This window comes from Macaca nemestrina, chromosome 19 (assembly GCF_043159975.1).
Source record: "Macaca nemestrina isolate mMacNem1 chromosome 19, mMacNem.hap1, whole genome shotgun sequence".
Lineage (NCBI taxonomy): Eukaryota > Metazoa > Chordata > Mammalia > Primates > Cercopithecidae > Macaca > Macaca nemestrina.
Genome location: NC_092143.1, coordinates 70,544,710 through 70,564,878, shown reverse-complemented (window position 1 = coordinate 70,564,878; position 20,169 = coordinate 70,544,710). Strand labels below are relative to the sequence as shown.

The following is a 20,169-nucleotide window of genomic DNA, read 5'->3' as shown; positions in this document are numbered from 1 at the left end:
TCAGCCTCCTGAGTAGCTGGGATTACAGGTGCCCACCATCATGCCCAGCTACTTTTCGTATTTTTAGTAGAGCCAGGGTTTCACCATGTTGGCCAGGCTGGTCTCAAACTCCTGACCTCAGATGATCTGCCTGCCTTGGCCTCCCAAAGTGCTGGGATTACAAGCATGAGCCACCACGCCCAGCCTTTTCATTTTTATTAATTCTCAAAACACTTAGCTTAATTAAATGAATTAAATTTTGACCAGACATTTTTTAAAAGCATGCAATTTATCAAAAATTAATATTTTATAAAGAAGAGAATTCACTCTCTATAGTCATTGATATCAAGTCAGCTCTGATACTGGACCTGATATCAAGTCAACTCTCAATTATTCATCTGTGGATTATTCACTTTGTAAGTTATTTGTTATTTTTCCATACCACACATTATTTCTATCTGTACTTGTGTGATGTGAATCTCACTTTATATTTAACATTAGTTCACCCAAAATAACTAGGACTATATATCTTTATATTTCTATCTATGTGATATAAAATGTAAATGACTTTATCTCAGAATTATTTTACTTTGTGATATTAGTGTCTGGGCTTTCTCACAACATAGCCTCCCTATATCATAAATAACAGACTTGATTTATGTTATTTTAAATAATTAAAAAGATAGCACATGAGATTTGTTGCTTTTTTACTGCTGCATTTCTCTACTGTTGTTTTTGTTTCTCAGAATTTGTCTTACTATAGATGAAAATCATGTTTTAGGCACAAATATCAGTGAAAAGGAAAAAGAATAGAGCAGTGAATTCAAATATTGTATTGATCATGATGTGTATTTATTTTTGTAGTTTGATACATTCTTCCTAGTTACATAGTGTCATCAGAAAGTCTAGCAATACACTGATCAATAAGTGAGCCTGCACACGCTTTATAGAAGTTCCTTAAATTATAGTTTAAGACTTCTCATGGTTCATAGGAAAAGAAATGGTAGTTTTCATTTTTCATAAGGCTCTCATAAAAAAAGAACATTTTCGGCCGGGCACAGTGGCTCACGCCTGTAATCCCAGCATTCTGGGAGGCCGAGGCGGGTGGATCACAAGGTCAGGAGATAGAGACCATCCTGGCTAACACAGTGAAACCCTGTCTCTACTAAAAATACAAAAAAAAAAAAAAAAAAAGCCAGGCATGGTGGTGGGTGCCTGTAATCCCAGCTACTAGGGAGGCTGAGGCAGAATGGCGTGAACTCGGGAGGCGGAGCTTGCAATGAGCCGAGATCACGCCACTGCACTCCAGCCTAGGCGAGACTCCATCTCAAAAAAAAAAAAAAAAAAAAAAAAAAAAACATTTTCACTTTTTTTTGTTTAGTGAAATTGAGCAGATGGTTTAATATAGAAGTCTAATGATAAATCTAATATGCTGGACTAAATTAGCAAAGACGATCCAACTACTCGTTTTTTTATTAAGCAGTATTTATTCAAAATGTACTGTATGACAGAAATCACACGAGGCTCTCACGTAGGGACACAACAGTTATAAGACTCAGTCCTATTCCGTACAGAGCTTACTACCTAGTAGGCTGTAGTAGAAGAACTTCAGAAAACTTTTTAGCATTTGAAAAGCATTATCGTCTCATCTGATGAAACAGTTCAGGTGTGGCTCTGACTGTAGACAATGAAAATCTCTCATAATGCATTTTTTGTTCAATGATTCTTTGTGACTAGAGAATCCTCTTAGATTATGTCATAGAAAAGACACAGAAAACACCATCAGAATAATAGACTTCATAATCCTTAGAAATTAGGAGTGAGACCAAAGACCATATGCTTTGGAATCAGAACTGTGTTCAAATTCCAGATTTGCCACTTAGTACTTTAAGAACTTCAGCAAGTATTTTAAGAACTTAAAGTTTTAGATTGCTCGTGCATATAATGGGGTCGTTAACACCTACCTTGCAGGGTCATAAAGATCAAATGAGATGATGTCCTTAAAGCACCCACCAAGCACAGTGCTTGGGAGATAGTATTTACTCTTCAAATGGCAATTATTTTACTATTGTGTTTATTTATTTATTTATTTATTTTTTTTTGAGACGGAGTCTGGCTCTGTCACCCAGGCTGGAGTGCAGTGGCGCGATCTCGGCTCACTGCAAGCTCCGCCTCCCGGGTTTACGCCATTCTCCTGCCTCAGCCTCCCGAGTAGCTGGGACTACAGGCGCCCGCCACCTCGCCCGGCTAGTTTTTTTTTTTTTTGTATTTTTTAGTAGAGACGGGGTTTCACCGTGTTAGCCAGGATGGTCTCGATCTCCTGACCTCGTGATCCGCCCGTCTCGGCCTCCCAAAGTGCTGGGATTACAGGCTTGAGCCACCGCGCCCGGCCTACTATTGTGTTTATTAAATACTCTTACAGACTTGGAACTTTGCTTACTTTCTCTAGCCTTGTAAGTGGACATAATTTTTTACTGACCACTTCTCCATGTAAAAGTGCAGTGCAACAGCAAAATGGCAGAAGGTTTTTCTTAAATAAGCACATTGTTGGGATTTTTACGTGTTTGATACTCTATTGTCCAAAAACTAATATTCATCCAACATTTCTTACTTAAAGTGGATGATTTTCATATGCATTAAAATATAGTGGAAAAATGTTTAAGCTTCCACTATTCTAGAACCCCTGCGGATTCAAATATCAATTTGCCTAAATTTTTATATAAACTATGCAGATTCCAAAGACTATGGGGGAATGATTTAAAAATATATTGATCCAGTTGGTAGTGCATGTGTCCCAAATCTGCCATGCAATTGGAAGACTTGATTGCCAGAAAAACTAAAAGGTAATTTGGCTGAGAGTGGTGTTATTTTTTGTTTTCAATGACAACAAGAACTTCAGGCAGATAAAATCTCCCTTGAAGGAAGGCTAATGCTGAAGGCATACAGAGTTTTTTAAATGGACTGTAGGATTCTAATTCTTTTAAAAGTTGTTAACTTATCATTAATGTGAAAATTCTCTCCTTTGCAGATTATTCTGACCCATGGCTTTTCTTCCTCTTCACACTCTTGCTTTTCACCTCAGAATAGACAGAGGAAAAGATCAAACTTAACCTCGGTAGTTTGTGAATTCTAATTCTCACACTAATGTTTTCTAAACCACTTGGACCTATCAGTTGAGCCTCATGTTTTGGCACTGTTCTTGATTATTTTGGCTGAAAGGTTCTTGTAGCTTTTTTTCTGTGTTTTGGGTGTGGCATATCTACTTCACAGGTCAGGCAGTTTTCCAGGAAGGTGCGACGGTCAAACCAGAATGTAGTTTCCACAAAGGCAGAGACTTTGTCAGCTTTGTTTCGTGCTAAAAACCTGGGGCCTGCAACAGTGTCTAGCACATAATACAGTATTTGTTGGATGGATGGATGGATGGATGGATGGATGGATGGATGGATGGATGGATGGATGGGTGGGTGGGTGGGTGGGTGGGTGGATGGATGGATGGATGGATGGATGGATGGATGGATGGGTGGGTGGGTGGATGAATGGATAGATGGATGGATGACTTTGGTGACCTAGGCAGCCACTGGCAACCTTTTTTGCAGGGGGAGGGGCTACTTTTTTAAGGTATTGGACAAATAGATGCTCTCAAATACAATCCATCTCTGAATATATTTTAAGTCATTTATAAAATTATATTGTTTACATGTCTAAAAAGTGGCAGTAATAAGTTATTAATTCTGTGTAATCGACCAGAGGTTATGAATCTCTCTTCTTCACCACTGTTTCCCTAGTGTTTAGCAAAATGCCTAGCATATGGGTAGATGCTCAATATATAGTTGTTGACTGAATAATAATAAATTGGACTTCCCATTTATAAATGCTTTGAATTGATGGTTAGCATTCTGAGATTAGGATATTGTGAGATATTCTATCATTAATCCTTGTGGCTTTTCTCTTCTCAATTTATATATCTTTGTTAATTATTAATATTTATCAGGTTAGCTCAGAGGTCTGAAAAGAGTGTATCACTTCATCAGTGAATTTGTTTTCAGTTATTTATGTATAGAAATATTGCCTTTATACAATATGGAATGCCCTTTCTTATTACAACATTTTTGTGCTTTTCATCTATGTCACAGTAAATGTGTTATGTCCTCATCAGACACAACAAGAAGAACCCACTCTTACTGTCTGTTTTTAGTCTGTGTATTAAGGGGGACTGAAAAGTTAATTTTCAATAAAAAAAGGCATGGCAAAAGAAAAAAAAAAGGCATGGCTTTTCATCTTCCCAGTTTTCTCTGTTTCTTCTTTTTTCCGTGTCCCCTGTTCTAACCAGGTCACCAACATTTTTGTTTTGTTTAATTTGTCTGAGTGGAATTATTTGGATATTAGATCTAAAGGAATAATAAGCTAGTATGAATAAAGAAGTGTTAGAAAAGGAGAAATGGGAATCTCATGGTACTCCTGTCGGAAAGTATAGCTAGATCTCACAGAAACTAGAAGCTGATAGAGCCCTGAATTTGCACATCTGGCCCGTGCTCTGCTCTCCTCTTGGCAGATCAGCTGCTTCTTCATGGTTCTTGGTTCCCATACCCTAGCTTACATGTGGCTGATGTAACCCTAATTGGGATTCCAATTCTGTAAAACCTTACAAATCCAGGGTCCAGCACCACCTGCCTGACTTTTTGTATTTATTTTGAAATTCCAGGAGAGAGATTCTGACTGTCCCAGACTGGGTCAGATGGTGGGCCACAAACTCACCAGCTGTGACCATGGAGGCAAGTCTGAGTGGTAGAGAGGGCAGAGAACCAGGTTATCTAAGGAAGGAGTATGTGGGGAAGAAATAATAGACATTCTAGAACCAAGCTTTTTATTATATTATGTGCTCTATTTCCTTAACCATTATCTACTGTATTTATCAACCCTATTTCCTTAACCTTTTAGAGGCTAACCTTTCCTTTCCTTTTAGAGCAGCATTTAAATTATTTCCAGTCTTTCACTGTTACAAAATAACTCTGCTAAAGAAATGTGTACCTGTTTTTTTTCCCTCTGAATTATTTCCTTGAGATTGAGACATTTTTGGGTCAAAGAATGTGAACGTTTCTATGCTGTTTAATACATAAAAGTATTGTATCAACTTACAAGGCCATTAGTAACATTGGTTTTCCTCACTTCAGGGTTTTCTGGAAATTGTATCGGCTGTGGAGAAAGAGGATTTCGATATTTCACGGAATTTTCCAACCACATTAACTTGAAGCTCACCACTCAGCCAAAGAAGCAGAAGCACTTAAAGTACTACCTAGTCAGAAGCTCCCAGGGTGTATTGTCTAAGGGACCTCTTATCTGCTGGAAAGGTAGTCAATTTCCAGGAAGAAAAGGGGAGGGAATGGAGATTTTAGAGTGGTGACAAGTGACCCATACAAGATTCAGAGTTCAGGTGGGATACAGATAAACATCTCAAGTTCAGAAGGATATCCAAAAATTTAAAGCCTTCTGGTGTGTTATTTGACTTGCCCCTTACATTTTTAACAGAGACAATTCAAGTGTAGGAAAGTGCATGTCTCTGTATTTGTCTCTTGGGAAGGGGGTACAGCTCTCAAGGGGAAAAATGGACTTTTTCTAGCTCTTCCGTCATTTAGAGAGGACCTCAGAGTGACAGCTCCTTGGTTAGATGCCCTTTTGACTCTATTTAATTTCTTTGGAGATTTTCGAACATCCGTATTTTTTTTCTATTTTAACTAGAGCTAAACATACTTAGAGTAAACATTTATGTTCTCTTCATAATACCTGGGAAAACACACTATTAAGTTGGCAAAGTGTTATTTCTTATAAATTAGGAAGAACTTAACTTATTTATAGAAATGAATCCAGTTGAAACTTCACATCTTCATGTGCTTGATAGGAATTGACAGAAGTTCTCTTCACTGTGCTAAAGAAAAGAAGTATTTAATTGTTATTCTATTGATCAGTTTCTTAGATGCTGAGATTTTTTTCTCCATATAATAACTATCTTTTTTTTTTTTTTTTTTGAGATGGAGTCTCGCTCTGTCGCCCAGGCTGGAGTGCAGAGGCACAATCTCGGCTCACTGCAAGCTCCACCTCCCAGGTTCATGCCATTCTCCTGCATCAGCCTGCCGAGTAGCTGGGACTACAGGCGCCCGCCACCACGCCCAGCTAATTTTTTGTATTTTTAGTAGAGACGGGGTTTCACCATGTTAGCCAGGATGGTCTCAATCTCCTGACCTTGTGATCCGCCCACCTCGGCCTCCCAAAGTGCTGGGATTACAGGCGTGAGCCACCGCACCCAGCCTATAATAACTGTGTGTGTGTGTGTGTGTGTGTGTGTGTGTATATATATATATATATATATTTTTTTTTTTTTTTTTTTTTTGAGACAGCATCTCCTTCTGTTGCCCAGGCTGTAGTGCAGCAGTGAGATCTTGGCTCATTGCAACCTTTACCTCCCAGGTTCAAGCGATTCTCCTGCTTCAGCCTCCTGAGTAGCTGGAATTGCAGGCGTGTGACACCACACCCGGCTAATTTTTGTATTTTTAGTAGAGAAGGGGTTTCATCATATTGGTCAGGCTGGTCTCAAACTCCTGACCTCGTGATCTGCCCGCCTTGGCATCCCCAAGTGCTGAGCCACCGTGCCCGGCCTATAATAACTATTTTTAATGTTTCTATTTGTTGTCTATACAATATTTTTTCCTGACTATGAAAAACAGCATAATATTCCAAATTACAACTGCAGGTTTGTTTCTGAGTCCTTCACCTTAATTTCTCTTAGTTACCTTTGAAGTAGCATTATATAGTTCTTTAGGAAATGGGTACATATTCCAAGATAGGTATCATCAGAACTTAAAGCTTGTGACCACTGAATCATAAGCTGGTGAATAAGTCTTTGTCCTATTAAATGATTTTTCTCAGAAAAATCATTTTGAATGTCATGAATCCTAATAAAAGGGTAAAAGTAGGATAGGTATCACCTCCCTCCCTTTTAATTTCCTTCTTTAGCCTTGTTTTGGTTGCATAAAATATTTTTAACTTCTTAGTTAGTACTCAGTGGCAATTCATCTTTCCTTCCTTCCTTCCTTTTCCTTCTTTTCTTTTTTCTTCCTTCCTTCCTTCATTCCTTCCCCTTTCCCTTTTTCTTCCTTTCTTCCTTTCCTTTCCTTTCCTTCCTTTCCCTTTCCTTTTTCCTTTTCCTTTCCTTTGCTTTCTTTCCCTTCCCCCTTTCCCCCTTTCCCCCTTTCCCCCTTTCTCTGCCTCTCCTCTCCCCTCCCCTCCCCTCTCCTCCCCTCCCCTCTCTTTCCTTTCTTTCCTTCTTACACGATCTCACTCTGTTGCCCAGGCTGGATTGCGGTGGCTCACTGCAACCTCTCCCACCCCAGGCTCAAGTGATCTTCCTGCCTCAGCCTCCCAAGGAGCTGGGACTACAGACGCACACCACCGTACCTGGCTAATTTTTGTATTTTTTGTAGGGACAGGGTTTCGCCATGTTGCCCAGACTGGTCTCGAACTCTTGAGTTCAAGTGATCCACCCACTTTGGCCTCTCAAAGTGGTAAAGTTACATGCATGAGCCACCATGCCTGGCCTCATTTTTCTAATAAAGAATAACATTTGTGAGAGAAGCCTCACGTTTATAATAGTTGCTATTTTGGAGCTGAAATTATATTTATTTGTATAATTTATATATACATACATATAATATCAATATACATATGTGCATATATTACATATTGGAGATATGCTCTTAGGCCAGAATACAGTACTCCTCATAGAAGGTAATAGCATAGAAGGTTATAGAAAACTGCTTCTAGTCATTGTATGTATCTGATAAACTTGGAGACACTCTAAAGGACCCTCTGTAATTAACTTTGTCGTATAAAATTATTTATATTCTTTTTTCACATGCTACTTTTTGAGACTAATAAGGTAAAATTTGGTTGGAAGTTAACAGTCCCACAGGCTGTGATAGTATTTACTATCTACCTGAATCAGTACAAAGCACTAATAAAATATCATCCCAGACGCCCATTAATACTGGCTTACTTAAAATGAAGCTTGGCATAGCATGATCAGTAACCACTTTGAATATTGGCTGTCTCCTTTAATAAGAATTGAGAATAATAATGTTCTACACTTAAACCAATCCCAGGTAGGGTGTTAACTGGTATTGAAAGGCCTATTAGGTTTTCATAAATTATTAATGTTTTAGCCTCTGTCTTACCCATAAAACTAGCATGACTATATTGGTTATGAGTATATTTCCTCTGGGAACTAGTATTTAGGGAACAAAGGTCCAATTTCTTTGCAACCATTTCTTTGTCTTGCAAACAAAAGCGTTGTATTCACTAGTTTAAACATTCTGTTGGAGTCAGGATGGGGAAGGGGATCTCTAATTAGAGAAGTGGCTGCCACTTAAGGAGCAGCAATTTAATTTAGAGATTTTATGGATTGTGTCCCCATCACCTGTTTTAACAGAACATTGGTCACTTCATACAGTGTAATTTTTACTCTTTTCCAGAATGTAGAAGCCGACAATCCTCTGCTTCTTGCCACTCTATTAAACCAAGCTCTTCAGTGTCATCAACTGTGACCCCAGAAAATGGGACAACTAATGGATACAAATCAGGATTCACTCAGACAGGTATGGGGTATTTTTCTTTTGGCATTTCAAGCATCACATGTATATTTAATGAGGCTTTTTAAAGTATATATTTACTGCTGGCTGGTTTGAATAGAGAGATTTCAAAATAAAGGTATTACTTGAGTTACTATTAGAATTAGAACTCATCCTTGAGATGGGTTAATCCGTGAATGACCAGAACCCAAGTCCTCACAGTCCTGACAGTGGTAGGAAATTTAGCTGAAGCCTAGGACATTATTCTAGGGGGAGACTGACAGTAGGCAATAAGTGGAAATCCAGACACGAGGGAAGTCTGCATCATAGCCATCCAGTGGCAAGTACTGGAGACACAGTCATGAAGACTGGAGTTCCAGGGTAGGGCTCTAGCTAAGCCCACAGAACATCATAGGGAGTAGTGCACCAACTGGGATACAAAACAAGGTCCCAAGCTAGGATTGTGGATCACAACGGATGAACCCAGGATCTAGTTTCTAGTGGTACAAAAGAGGCACTGGTTATGAGTAACTAGATAAAATCTTAGTGCCTGAAACTAGGTCACAATATCAGGACAGGATCAGCAGAATGACTGATCGTACTGAGCAGATAAGCTACTAGTCTGAGGCTTCTAAAAATTCCTCCAGCATAGAGCACCGGCCCAGGCCCTGAGGCCAAGATAAAATTCCAGGTGGAACTTCATGGTTCCAGGTGGCCAAAGGGCTGGAGGGCTTTACCTGAAGAGATCACTGCAGATAGTATTTGAGAAAATTACTCAGAACCAGCCTTGGTTATATCTTAGGCAAGAAGGAAAGTATTTTAAAAGACTTTGTGAATTTTTTTTCAGTTCACTTGTTTTTCGTGGAGTACATTTTACTCGTCTGATACACAAACTTCATAGCATATGTACTTTGCCAGTGTTAACCACAAATTGAGAAGAAGGTGGTCTCCATTTGCTACATAGCATACCTCTTTCAAATTAATGTGAAATTGTGATGAGCTGGTCAATTGTTTCTACTTATTTTCAAGATAGAAGTGATTATTGGAATATATTAGCAGCAGCAGCAATGATAATAAGGCTAACTTTCTTTGGGACATTTCTTGCTATGTGCCTGTACTAAGCTAAGCCCACCTCTTCCTGGATTGTAAAAAGTTTGGCTTTTAAATTGCGCGGGAGATTTAGATAGAGGCTCTGATCTGAGAGAATAGACCACTTCTGTTTAGAATAAATGAGAGAACATAGTGTCACTACGTATTCAAGAAAGAAACAAGTTAGCATTTGGCTCTGGCCATTGAAAGAATAGCCTTCATTACATTAATGACACACCTGCGTGTCTCTCTTAGAATACCATTTTTGTAATTTGATTGATTCCATAGTATATTATGCTGTGAAATATAATTTTTAAAACCAAAGTATTAAAAGCTAAGATTTACTTCATTACAACAAAAACGTATCAAGTGTTTATTTTGTTTTAAGAACCTTATCAGATGCTATAAGGCAGGGTTTCAGTACTCAACTGATGTCTGCAATGACTTAAAAAACATTCATGGCTGGGCATGGTGGTTCACGCCTGTAATCCCAGCACTTTGAGAGGCCAGGGTGGGTGGATCACTTGAGGTCAGGAATTCGAGACCAGTCTGGCCAACATGGCGAAACCCCGTCTCTATCAAATATACAAAAATTAGCCAGGCATGGTGGCATGCGCCTGTAATTCTAGCTACTTGGGAGGCTGAGGCACGAGAATTGCTTGTACACAACCACGAGGTAGAAGTTGCAGTGAGCTGAGATTGTGCCACTGCATTCCAGCCTGGATGAGACTCTGTCTCAAAAGAGACAGAGTAACACTCTGTCTCAAAAGAAAAAAAATTAATATAAGGGATTAAAGAACAGTAAAACAGGGCCAGGCACAGTGGCTCATGCCTATAATCCTAGCACTTTGGTAGGTAAGCCTAGGCGTGTGGATCCCTTCAGCTTAGGAGTTCGATATCAGCCTGGGCAACATAGTGAAACCACGTCTCTACTAAAAATACAAAAATTAGCCGGGTGCTCTTGCAGTGAGTTGAGATACTGCCACAGCACTCTGGCCTGGGCAACAGAGCCAGACCCTGTCTGAAAAAAAACAAAAGAAAAAGAACAATAAAACATGTAACCTTTCCTAAGAGGGAGAGATAGGTATGTAAATAAGCAGTTGTACCTGAAAATAATAACAAGGTATTAAAATGTTAATAAGAAGTAATACAATTTTAATTATACCAGAAAATATACTTTGTAAACAAATTTTGCTTTGAAAGAGGAAATCAAGATTCAGGCTTTAGCAAACGCTCCCCCAGTTGCCATCATGAAACACAGGCCAAGAGCAAGGGGAAGGCACTGACTGACTCACAGTGGCCAAGTTTTAATGCTCACATTCTTTTGTGTCCCTGTGAGGATGTAAGTGGTAATTTGACCATGAAAATTAGTTATTAACAATTTCAGATGCAACTTAGAAAATTTAATAAAAGAAAGTGCCTTTATAAGTGATGCTTTGTATCTAAAATTTTGTATTAATGAATGTTTATAGACTCTTCAATAGTTTCTTTCTTCTGACACTTGAACATAATCGACTGTAGAAATTTCATGTTGGCATTATGATACCATCACAAATATTAGCATGTGCAGCACCTCCTTAACTGATTGATTGAGGTTCACCTTTCTATAGGAGATTGTTTTCTCCCTAATCTTAATTTGCAGTCAGTGACTATCTGTAATCAACAGTTTTTAGCCTCAAGTATGGGTACACACATTGTATAGTATTTGAAGAAGAGTTTAATGCACTATTTGCATGCCTTTGTCTTGAGTTCTACCTGCTAAGCTGTATATATTCTATTCTGGCTGGGTTATGACTTATTGCTTGCATATTTTCTCTTAACATTTTCTTCCTTTTTTTTGATATGGAGTCTCACTGTGATGCCCAGGCTGGAGTGCAATGGCACTATCTCGGCTCATTGCAATCTCCACCTCCCGGGTTCAAGCGATTCTCCTGCCTTAGCCTCCTGAGTAGCTGGGATTACAGTTGCGTGCTACCACGCCCGGCTAATTTTTGTATTTTTAGTAGAGACGGGGTTTCACCATATTGGCTAGGCTGTTCTCAACTCCTGACCTCGTGATCTGCCCGCCTTGGCCTCCCAAAGTGCTGGGATTACAGGCATGAACCACCACACCTGGCCTTCTCTTAACATTTTCATGTAGTTGCTAATTCAAATTTTGGCCACCAAACTCAGTGAAATATTTTATCATTTTTACTGAAGGGGGCTATATTTTTATCTACCTGCATTATAAAAGTGACATACACATATATGACGTTTAATTGGGATAAAAGTTCAGGAATAGATGAAAAATGCATTTGTCTAACTCAGGATCTTGAAAATTTCCAAGTTTTTTTATAAAGGCTTTATTGTTTTAATTCTTGCAGTTAAGTCTGTGAGTCATTTTGAGTTAATTTTTGTGTAGTGTGAAATGAGAGTTTAAATTCATCTTTTCATGTGTGGATATCCAGTTGTACCAGCACCATTTGTTGAGCAGACCGTTTTCTCCTCAGTGAATTGCATTTGTCAGATGACTCTAAATATAAGGATTTGTTTCTGGAAAAATTGATAAAATGGGCCTCATCAAAATTGAAATCTTTTACACTTCAAAAGTCAATTGACTCTAAATATAAGGATTTGTTTTTGGAAAAATTGATAAAATGGACCTCATCAAAATTCAAAACTTTTACACTTCAAAATTTTAAGGATAAAGAAAATATGGTATATATACACAATGGAATTCTATTTAGTTGTAAAAAAAGAATGAAATCCTGTCATTTGAAGGAACATGGATGGGACCGGAGGTCATTATGATAAATAAGCCAGTCACAGAAAAACACATAACACGTGTTCTCACACGTGGGAGCTAAAAACAGTTGATTTCATGAAGACAGAGAGTAGAATGATGGTTACCAGAGGCTGCACAGGGTGAGGAGATGGGGATGAAGAGAGGCTGGCTAATGTGTACAAACATAAAGTTAGATAGAAAAAATAAGTTCTAGTGTTTGATAGCAGAGCAGCATGACTATAGTAGTAACCAATAATATATATTTTTAAATAGCATGAAGAGAAGATTTGAATGTTCTCAGTACACACAAAAAAAGATAAATGTTTGAGGTGATGGATATCCTACTTACCCTGATTTGATCATTACATATTGTATGCATGTATCAAAATATTATCTGTACCCCATTAATATGTCCAGTTATTATCTGTCAATAAAAAGACATCATTAAGAAATGAAAAGACAAACAACAGAGTGGTAAAAATATTAGCAAAACACAAATCTAATAAAGTATTAACACCCAGAATTTACAAACGCTCTTACACAGCTTAGTAATAAGATGACAACGCAACTGAAATATGGGCAAAGGATTTGGAATAGACATTTCTTCAAATAATATATACAAATGGCTAATAAGCACATGAAAAGATACTCAATATCATTAGTCAGGGAAATGTAAATCAAAACCATAATGAGGGCCAGGTGCAGTGACTCACGCCTGTAATCCCAGCACTTTGGGAGGCCGAGGCAGGCAGATCACCTGAGGTCAGGAGTTTGAGACCAGCCTGGCCAACATGGTGAAACCCCATCTCTAGTAAAAATACAAAATTAGCCAATTGTGGTGGCGTGTGCCTATAATTCCAGCTACTCAGGAGGCTGAGGCAGGAGAATCACTTGAACCCGGGAGGTGGAGGTTGCAGTGAGCCGAGATTGTACCATTGCACTCCAGCCTGGGCAAAAAGAGAGAAACTCCATCTCAAAAAAAAAAAAAATAGTAATGAGATACTACTTCACATCCTCTAGAATGGCTATCAGAAAAAAGACAGTAACAAGCGTCTGTGCGTGTGGAGAAGTGGGAACGATTATACACCACTGATAGGAATGCATTGGTAAAATGTGGCAGCCATTTTGGAATACAGTTTGGCAGTTTCTCAAAAAGTTGAACGTAAAACTACCATGCAACCCAGCAATTCCACTCCCAGATATCTACCCAAGAGAAATTAAAGTATATGTTCTCATAAAAACTTGCATGCAAATGTTCATAACATCATTATTCGTTATAATAAAAAACTAGCACCAACTAAATGTTGATTAACTTGTGAATGGCTAGACAAAAATGTAATGTATCCATATAATGGAATACCATCCAGCAATAACGAGAAACAAACTGTCGAGACAAGCTGCATCATGGATGAATCTCAAAAATACGATATTAAGTGAAAGGAACCAGCTGAAAGAGACCACTTATTGTATGGTTCTATGTATGTGAAATGTGCAGACAAGGCAAATTTATAGAGGAAGGAAAGAAGATTAGTGCTTGCCTGGAGCAGGGAGTGGGAATGGAGATGAACAGAAAATAGGGTATGAGCATTCTTATTAAGGGGATGAAAATGTTCTAACGCTGATTTGTGGTGATGGTTACACAACTTGGTAAGGTTACTAAAAATCATTGAATTGTATACTTGAAATGGGCAAATTTTATACATAAAGTATACCTCAATTAAGCTATAAAAACAGATTAAAAAGCTGCTCTGAGAAAATTCATAATCCTTCGGGGTGGCACTGTTTCTCTTTCAGTTTAATACAATCTAATTTATTGAATATCTACACTGGGGTGAGCACTTTTTCAGAGCAGATGGTAAACAGCGCAGGGCTGGGAGTCAGAGTCCTGCTATTAAGATACTGTACCTGACATATATTGGCTGACAATTGGGATAAGCCAATCAATTTTTCTGTGCTTCAGTTGCCTTTTCTTATTTGCAAAAACTGAAATTAACAACACCTGTTTTGCAACTTTGTGAGGAATGACTTAGCCTTGCTACCACACTTCTGCTCGTGTGACATTGTTCCCTGTTACAATGAGTTGTGAACCTTCTATATTCTCTTATACGCTAGAAGCTTTATGTTCTTTTTGTTTATCTCTGTATCACCTGGTACCAGACAAATGCCTGGAAATAAATGTTATTTGAATTCTGTTTTTATTTAAATTAGATATTAGCATTTGGGGATTATTAATTTAGTCTTTCTTTATTAAGAGTACTGGTATGTACTGTTTTCTAAATGAAGATAATATGCTCATCCACCATTAAAAGAACACATGTTTTATCCCCTAGCTTGTAGGGAAGCATAGGGGTGAGCCTCCTAAGCTCTGCCCCTGTCACTCATAGTATGGCTTTTAGGAAGATTCTATGAAGCAGGGCCACTTTATGATTTTCTTGGGCCCTAGGTATCTTTGCCTATGTGGGCTCTTCCTCTGTAGAAAAACGTGTAAAATTATGTTTTATAACTGTCGATATAAGGTGAATATATTAACATTACATATAAAGTCCGGCTCGGCGGCTCCTGCCTGTAATGCCAGCACTTGGGGAGGCCGAGGTGGGCAGGTCGCTTGAGCCCCAAAGTTCAAGACCAGCCTGGGCACCGTGGCAAAATCCTGTCTGTACAAAAAATATAAAAATTAGCCAGGTGTGGTGGCAAGCATCTATAGTCCCAGCTACTGGAAAGGCTGAGGCAGGAGAATTGCTTGAGCCCGGGAGGCAGAGGTTGCAGTGAGCCAAGATTGTGCCCCTGCACTCCAGCCTGAGCAACAGAAAAACAAAAAAACAAAAAAAAAAACAAAGTGTTGATCATAAAGGAAAAGACTGATATTTTACTACATTAAAATTATAACTTCTAACTATTAGGAGTCACCATAGAGTAAAAAAACAAGCCATAAATTGGGAGATGATATGTGTAATACATAAAACTAACAAAGAACTAGTATCCAGAACATATAAAGAATACTTATGGGCCAGGCATATGGCTCATGCCTGTAATCTTCACTCTTTGGGAGGCTGAGGCGGGAGGATCACTTGAACCCAGGAGGTTGAGGCTGCAGTGAGCTATGGTCTTGCCACTGCACTCCAGCCTGGGCAACAGAACTAGGCTCTACCTTAAAAAATAAATTAGAAAAGAATATTTATGAATTAATAAGAAAAATATGTCAGTAGAAACAGTGAGCAGAACTTCAACAGGCGCTTCACAAAAGAGAATATCCAAGTGGGCAATAAATACATGAGAAGATGATTAACCACTTTGGTAATCAGGAAAATTAGATTAAAAATACGAGATACTATATTGAGATCCCAAATTCGCAGTGAATTTAAGTGTGACAAATAGTTGATGTTGGCAAGGATTTCTTTTTTTTTTTTTTTTTTTTTTTTTTTGAGATGGAATCTTGCTCTGTCGCCCAGGCCGGAGTGCAGTGGCACAATCTCAGCTCACTGCAAGCTCTGCCTCCCGGGTTCACGCCATTCTCCTGCCTCAGCCTCCCGAGTAGCTGGGACTACAGGCGCCCACCACCTCACCCAGCTAGTTTGTGGGGTTTCACCATGTTAGCCAGGATGGTCTCGATCTCCTGACCTCGTGATCCGCCCACCTCGGCCTCCCAAAGTGCTGGAATTACAGGTGTGAGCTACCATGCCTGGCCAGATGTTGGCAAAGATTTCAAGCAATAAGAACTAATGTACACTGCTGGTAGGAGTGTTAATTGATACCAAATCTCTGTAAGTAAGTTGCAATACATAGTAAAGTAGAAAATGTGCATATTCTCTGATCCAGCTACTCCATTCTAAGGAAGATTTTGTATATGTGCACCAAGAGGTATGTACAAGATTGTTCATGGCAGTGTTCTTCACAGCCACCTTAAACAGGAAACAACTAAAGTGTCCATTAAAAATAGAATGGGTAAGTAAATTGTGAGATACTCGTATTTAGGGCCAGGTGAGGTGGCTCATTCCTGTAGTCCTGGCACTTTGGGAGGCTGAGGCTGCTGGATTGCTTGAGCTCAGGAGTTCAAGACTAGCCTTGTCTTGAACATAGTGAAATCTTGTCTCTACAAAAATACAAAAAAATAAAAATAAAAATTAGCAATGCGTGTTGACACATGCCTGTAGTCCCAGTTAGTTGGGGACCTGAGGCAGGAGGATGTCTCGAGCCCAGGAGGTCAAGGCCACAGTGAGCTGTGATCTCACCACTGCACTCCAGCCTGGGCAACAGAGTGACACCCTGTCTCAAAACAACAACAAATATATATATATATATATGTGTGTGTGTGTGTGTATATATATATATGTATATATATTTTATATATATATATAAAATGAAATAGCATATGACAATGAAAATAAACAGATGCCTACCCCTAGCACTACAGAGGAATCTTACAAAGATGATATTGAACAAAAAAGTCATTCACAAAAGACTCCGTCCAATATTATTTCATTTCTATTACATTAAAGAAAGGCGAAACTAAACTATTTGAGAAATGCATACAAAACACAGTGATCACCTCTGGGCAGAAGGAGGGAGCTGGGATGGGGAAGAGCACACAGGAGGCTACCAGCGGCTGACAGTATTTTGTTTTGTGTTTTTTCTTTGACTTGGATGGTGGTTTGATAGATATTTACCTTGTGGTTATTCCTTAAGCTATAAATAAATGTTTTATGCACTCTTTTGTATTATGATACATCTCAATGAGAATAGAAGGGTGGATTTACCACCCCCGCCCCACCCGCCACCAAACTACATACATGTACTAATGTATGTAGTCCTCATACTTTGATAGCAAGTAGTATCATAGGCAGGGCTGCTATGGTGTAATAATAATGTTTGGGTCTTTTGAGTTTTTCTATTCCCCACTGTGGTGACTGCACAGTGGGATTGTTGCTGTCATAGTAATCTCTCATAGCTGACCTTACTGTCTAAGAAGCAAGTGGGCAGGAACAACCCTAAATGGAACTCCGTAAGTGTCCAACACTTTTCCTTCCCCGTCCTCCACCATGGCTTCCTTTCCTTTTCCTTCCAAGAGTTTAGAGCTCTCATACTGCCCTCTGTGTGTCCAGAATATTTTGTGATCTGCCACCCCCTAACCTAGGCCTTCCCTGCTCACACAGCCTATCACTTTGTTTCCATTTCCCCCCCCGACTCCTCCTCTGTCCCTGGTGATGGCTGTTTAAGAAGCAGATTGTATGGGAGTGTATCATTCAACTGTCCCTAAGATGTGGCCGTGTCTGTCTTCTTCCGCTTTGTGTCCTCCTTTGGGCACTTACCTTCCCCCTTTCCTCTCTAGGTGCATCAAAAGTTCCTCCAGCATGATTTTCCAAATTTAGTTTCTTATGAATACTCAATTAATGCTTTTATAAAACAGTCTCTTTTTTTTCCAAATATGGTGGGAACGCTTTGGCAAATTTGCCTGCTTCTAGCCAGATACTGAGAACACGCAGGCTTTTCCTTTACACGGTAAACTCCTTGAGGGTAGGGATTATTCCCCTACTGCATTCCCAGAGCCTAACATAGTGCCTGGCATGCTGAAGAGGCTCAATAAATATTCGATGAGTTCATGGATGGGAGAGGAAGGAAAACAATGATCACTCCCCTCTGAGAGAGGAGAGGAGGCTCAGGGTTATGCATGTGCTTGTGAGACTTCTATTCCTGCTAAGAGAAAATGCAACCCTTTAGTAAGCATGAGGAAGAATATCCCACTTTGTGGAAATGAAGAAAGCCATAAGTAATAACAGTGAGGTCATTTTCACTTATTATACTAGCCAAAATATTTTATTTCAGTGATAAAATGCAGTGCTGGTAAAACCGACACTCTCAGCCAGGCTGGTAAAGGTGAACAGTGGTGTGACCTTTTAAGAAAGCAGCTTGGCAATATGTAACAAGAACATTAAAAATATTTACACCTTTGGCTATGATAATCCCACTTTAGAGGGCCTAACCAAGAAAATAACCAAAATGGAGGGTCAAGATATTCACTGCCATTCCCTTTATATTAATTAAAAAGGAAAAGCAACCTTAGTGTAGAAACAATTGAGCAAATCAGGACATACACACATGATGAAGATGCTAAAAAAGATCATTATGAACTGTGCAGCCACATAGGAAATAATTCTGTTAAGCAATAAAAGTAAAATTGAAATAATTTTTTGTCATATCATGTAAAAAGATAATGTGGATAAAACATAGAAGGACATGTACTAAAAAAAAAACTGGTTTGTGGGAGAAATAAGATTTTAGCATGGTGGTTTCTATTTCTGAATTTTCTTTTATGTTATAATATTCATAAACATAAAAATTCTCAAGATTAATCCAAATGTATAGGTTAGTAGAAAATGTCTGCTTTTTACTGATCTCTCGTCAGCTCTTTGCATGTGTAGAAATAAAGGCCAATACCTAATGTAGGCAAGTTCAAGATACAGGTAGATGATAACATAACTAGAATTTGAACTCTCTGCTCACTACTGAACAATTATATTGGGCAGTTACTGGGTACTAGGAGATGAGGATACAAAGATGGTTTTGAGCTCTACCTAGAGTTCCGTAAAATGCTCACGTGTGTCAGATTTCAAGAGCAGAATCGGGGTAGTAGGAACAGGAAAACAAAGGGAGAACACCACGGTCATAGAATCAGTAGCAGATCAGCTCAACATTTGCTCCTGGCCTAAATGGAGAAAAGAGGCTGGATTTACCCTCCAACTACAACAACTACAACAACAAAATACAGACAAAAATACATTAAAAAATTTAAATACACCGTATATCAGGCAACAAAGAATAGTGATCCCTGAGAGATGGGAAACAATGTGAGTCTTATGATTGCGCTTGCTGTCTTCACAATTTCTAGACCATGATATAGGGAGATGAAATATAGGGAGAACCCAGCAGACTCCTTAAGTCAAATAGAAGGAACTGAGAGGGGAGACCAGAGCAGCTAGAATTGACAGGACCAAGTACCAAAGGGAAGAGAGCTGCACAAAGAAGAGGGAAACCCAAAGATGTGCAGAGGGTCCCTCAAATGTTCAACATAGTATTGATACCTGCATGTGAAGAAACTACTCAAAGCTGATTTTTAAAAAGTACCATTCAAGCCAAGAGTGGTGGCTCACATCTGTAATCCCAGCACTTTAGGAGGCTGAGGTGAGAGGATTGCTTGAGCTCAGGAGTTTGAGGCCAGCCTGGGCAACCTGGTGAGACCATGCCTCTACAAAAAATAAGGAAATTAGTTAGGCATGGTGGCATGTGCCTGTAGCACTGGCTACTCTGGGGTCTGAAGCAGCAGGAATGCTTGTGGGTGCGGTGAGCTATGATTGAACCACTGTATTCCAGCCTGGGCAACAGAATGAAACTGTCCCAAAGGAAGGAAGGGAAGGAGGGAGGGAAGGAAGGAAGGAAAGGAAGAGAGCGAGGGGAGGGAGAATGGGAAGGAAGGAGAAGGAAAAGAAAAGAAAGAGAGAAAGAGAAAGAAAGAACCATCCAAAAGGATTAGAGGAAACTGCCCAGCATTCACACAGGGCCAAGAAAAGCAGCTATTCCCACCAGCCACCAGCCAAACAGGAAAACCACATAATACATCAGCTATGAGATAGAGTACTTAGGAAGGCCTTGTCTCAGTAACAGATAATACATAGCCCTAGACTGAGCACTGCTCCAGTCCTGCCTAAAATATCATAAAAGCCAAAC

The 20,169-nt window shown here is 39.2% G+C and overlaps 1 protein-coding gene across 4 annotated transcripts in view; it reads left to right on the top strand.

Moving 5' to 3' along the window:
* The window catches only part of LOC105464782 (GREB1 like retinoic acid receptor coactivator), a 299,166-nt gene that overhangs the window by 171,685 nt on the left and 107,312 nt on the right, over positions 1 to 20,169 (top strand). For all 4 annotated transcript variants that reach the window (XM_071085568.1, XM_011712850.3, XM_011712829.3 and 1 more), the window contains exons 6-7: positions 5,151 to 5,327; positions 8,502 to 8,624. In XM_071085568.1, the coding sequence (XP_070941669.1) occupies positions 5,151 to 5,327; positions 8,502 to 8,624 (300 nt within the window). The remainder of the gene's footprint in view (positions 1 to 5,150; positions 5,328 to 8,501; positions 8,625 to 20,169) is intronic.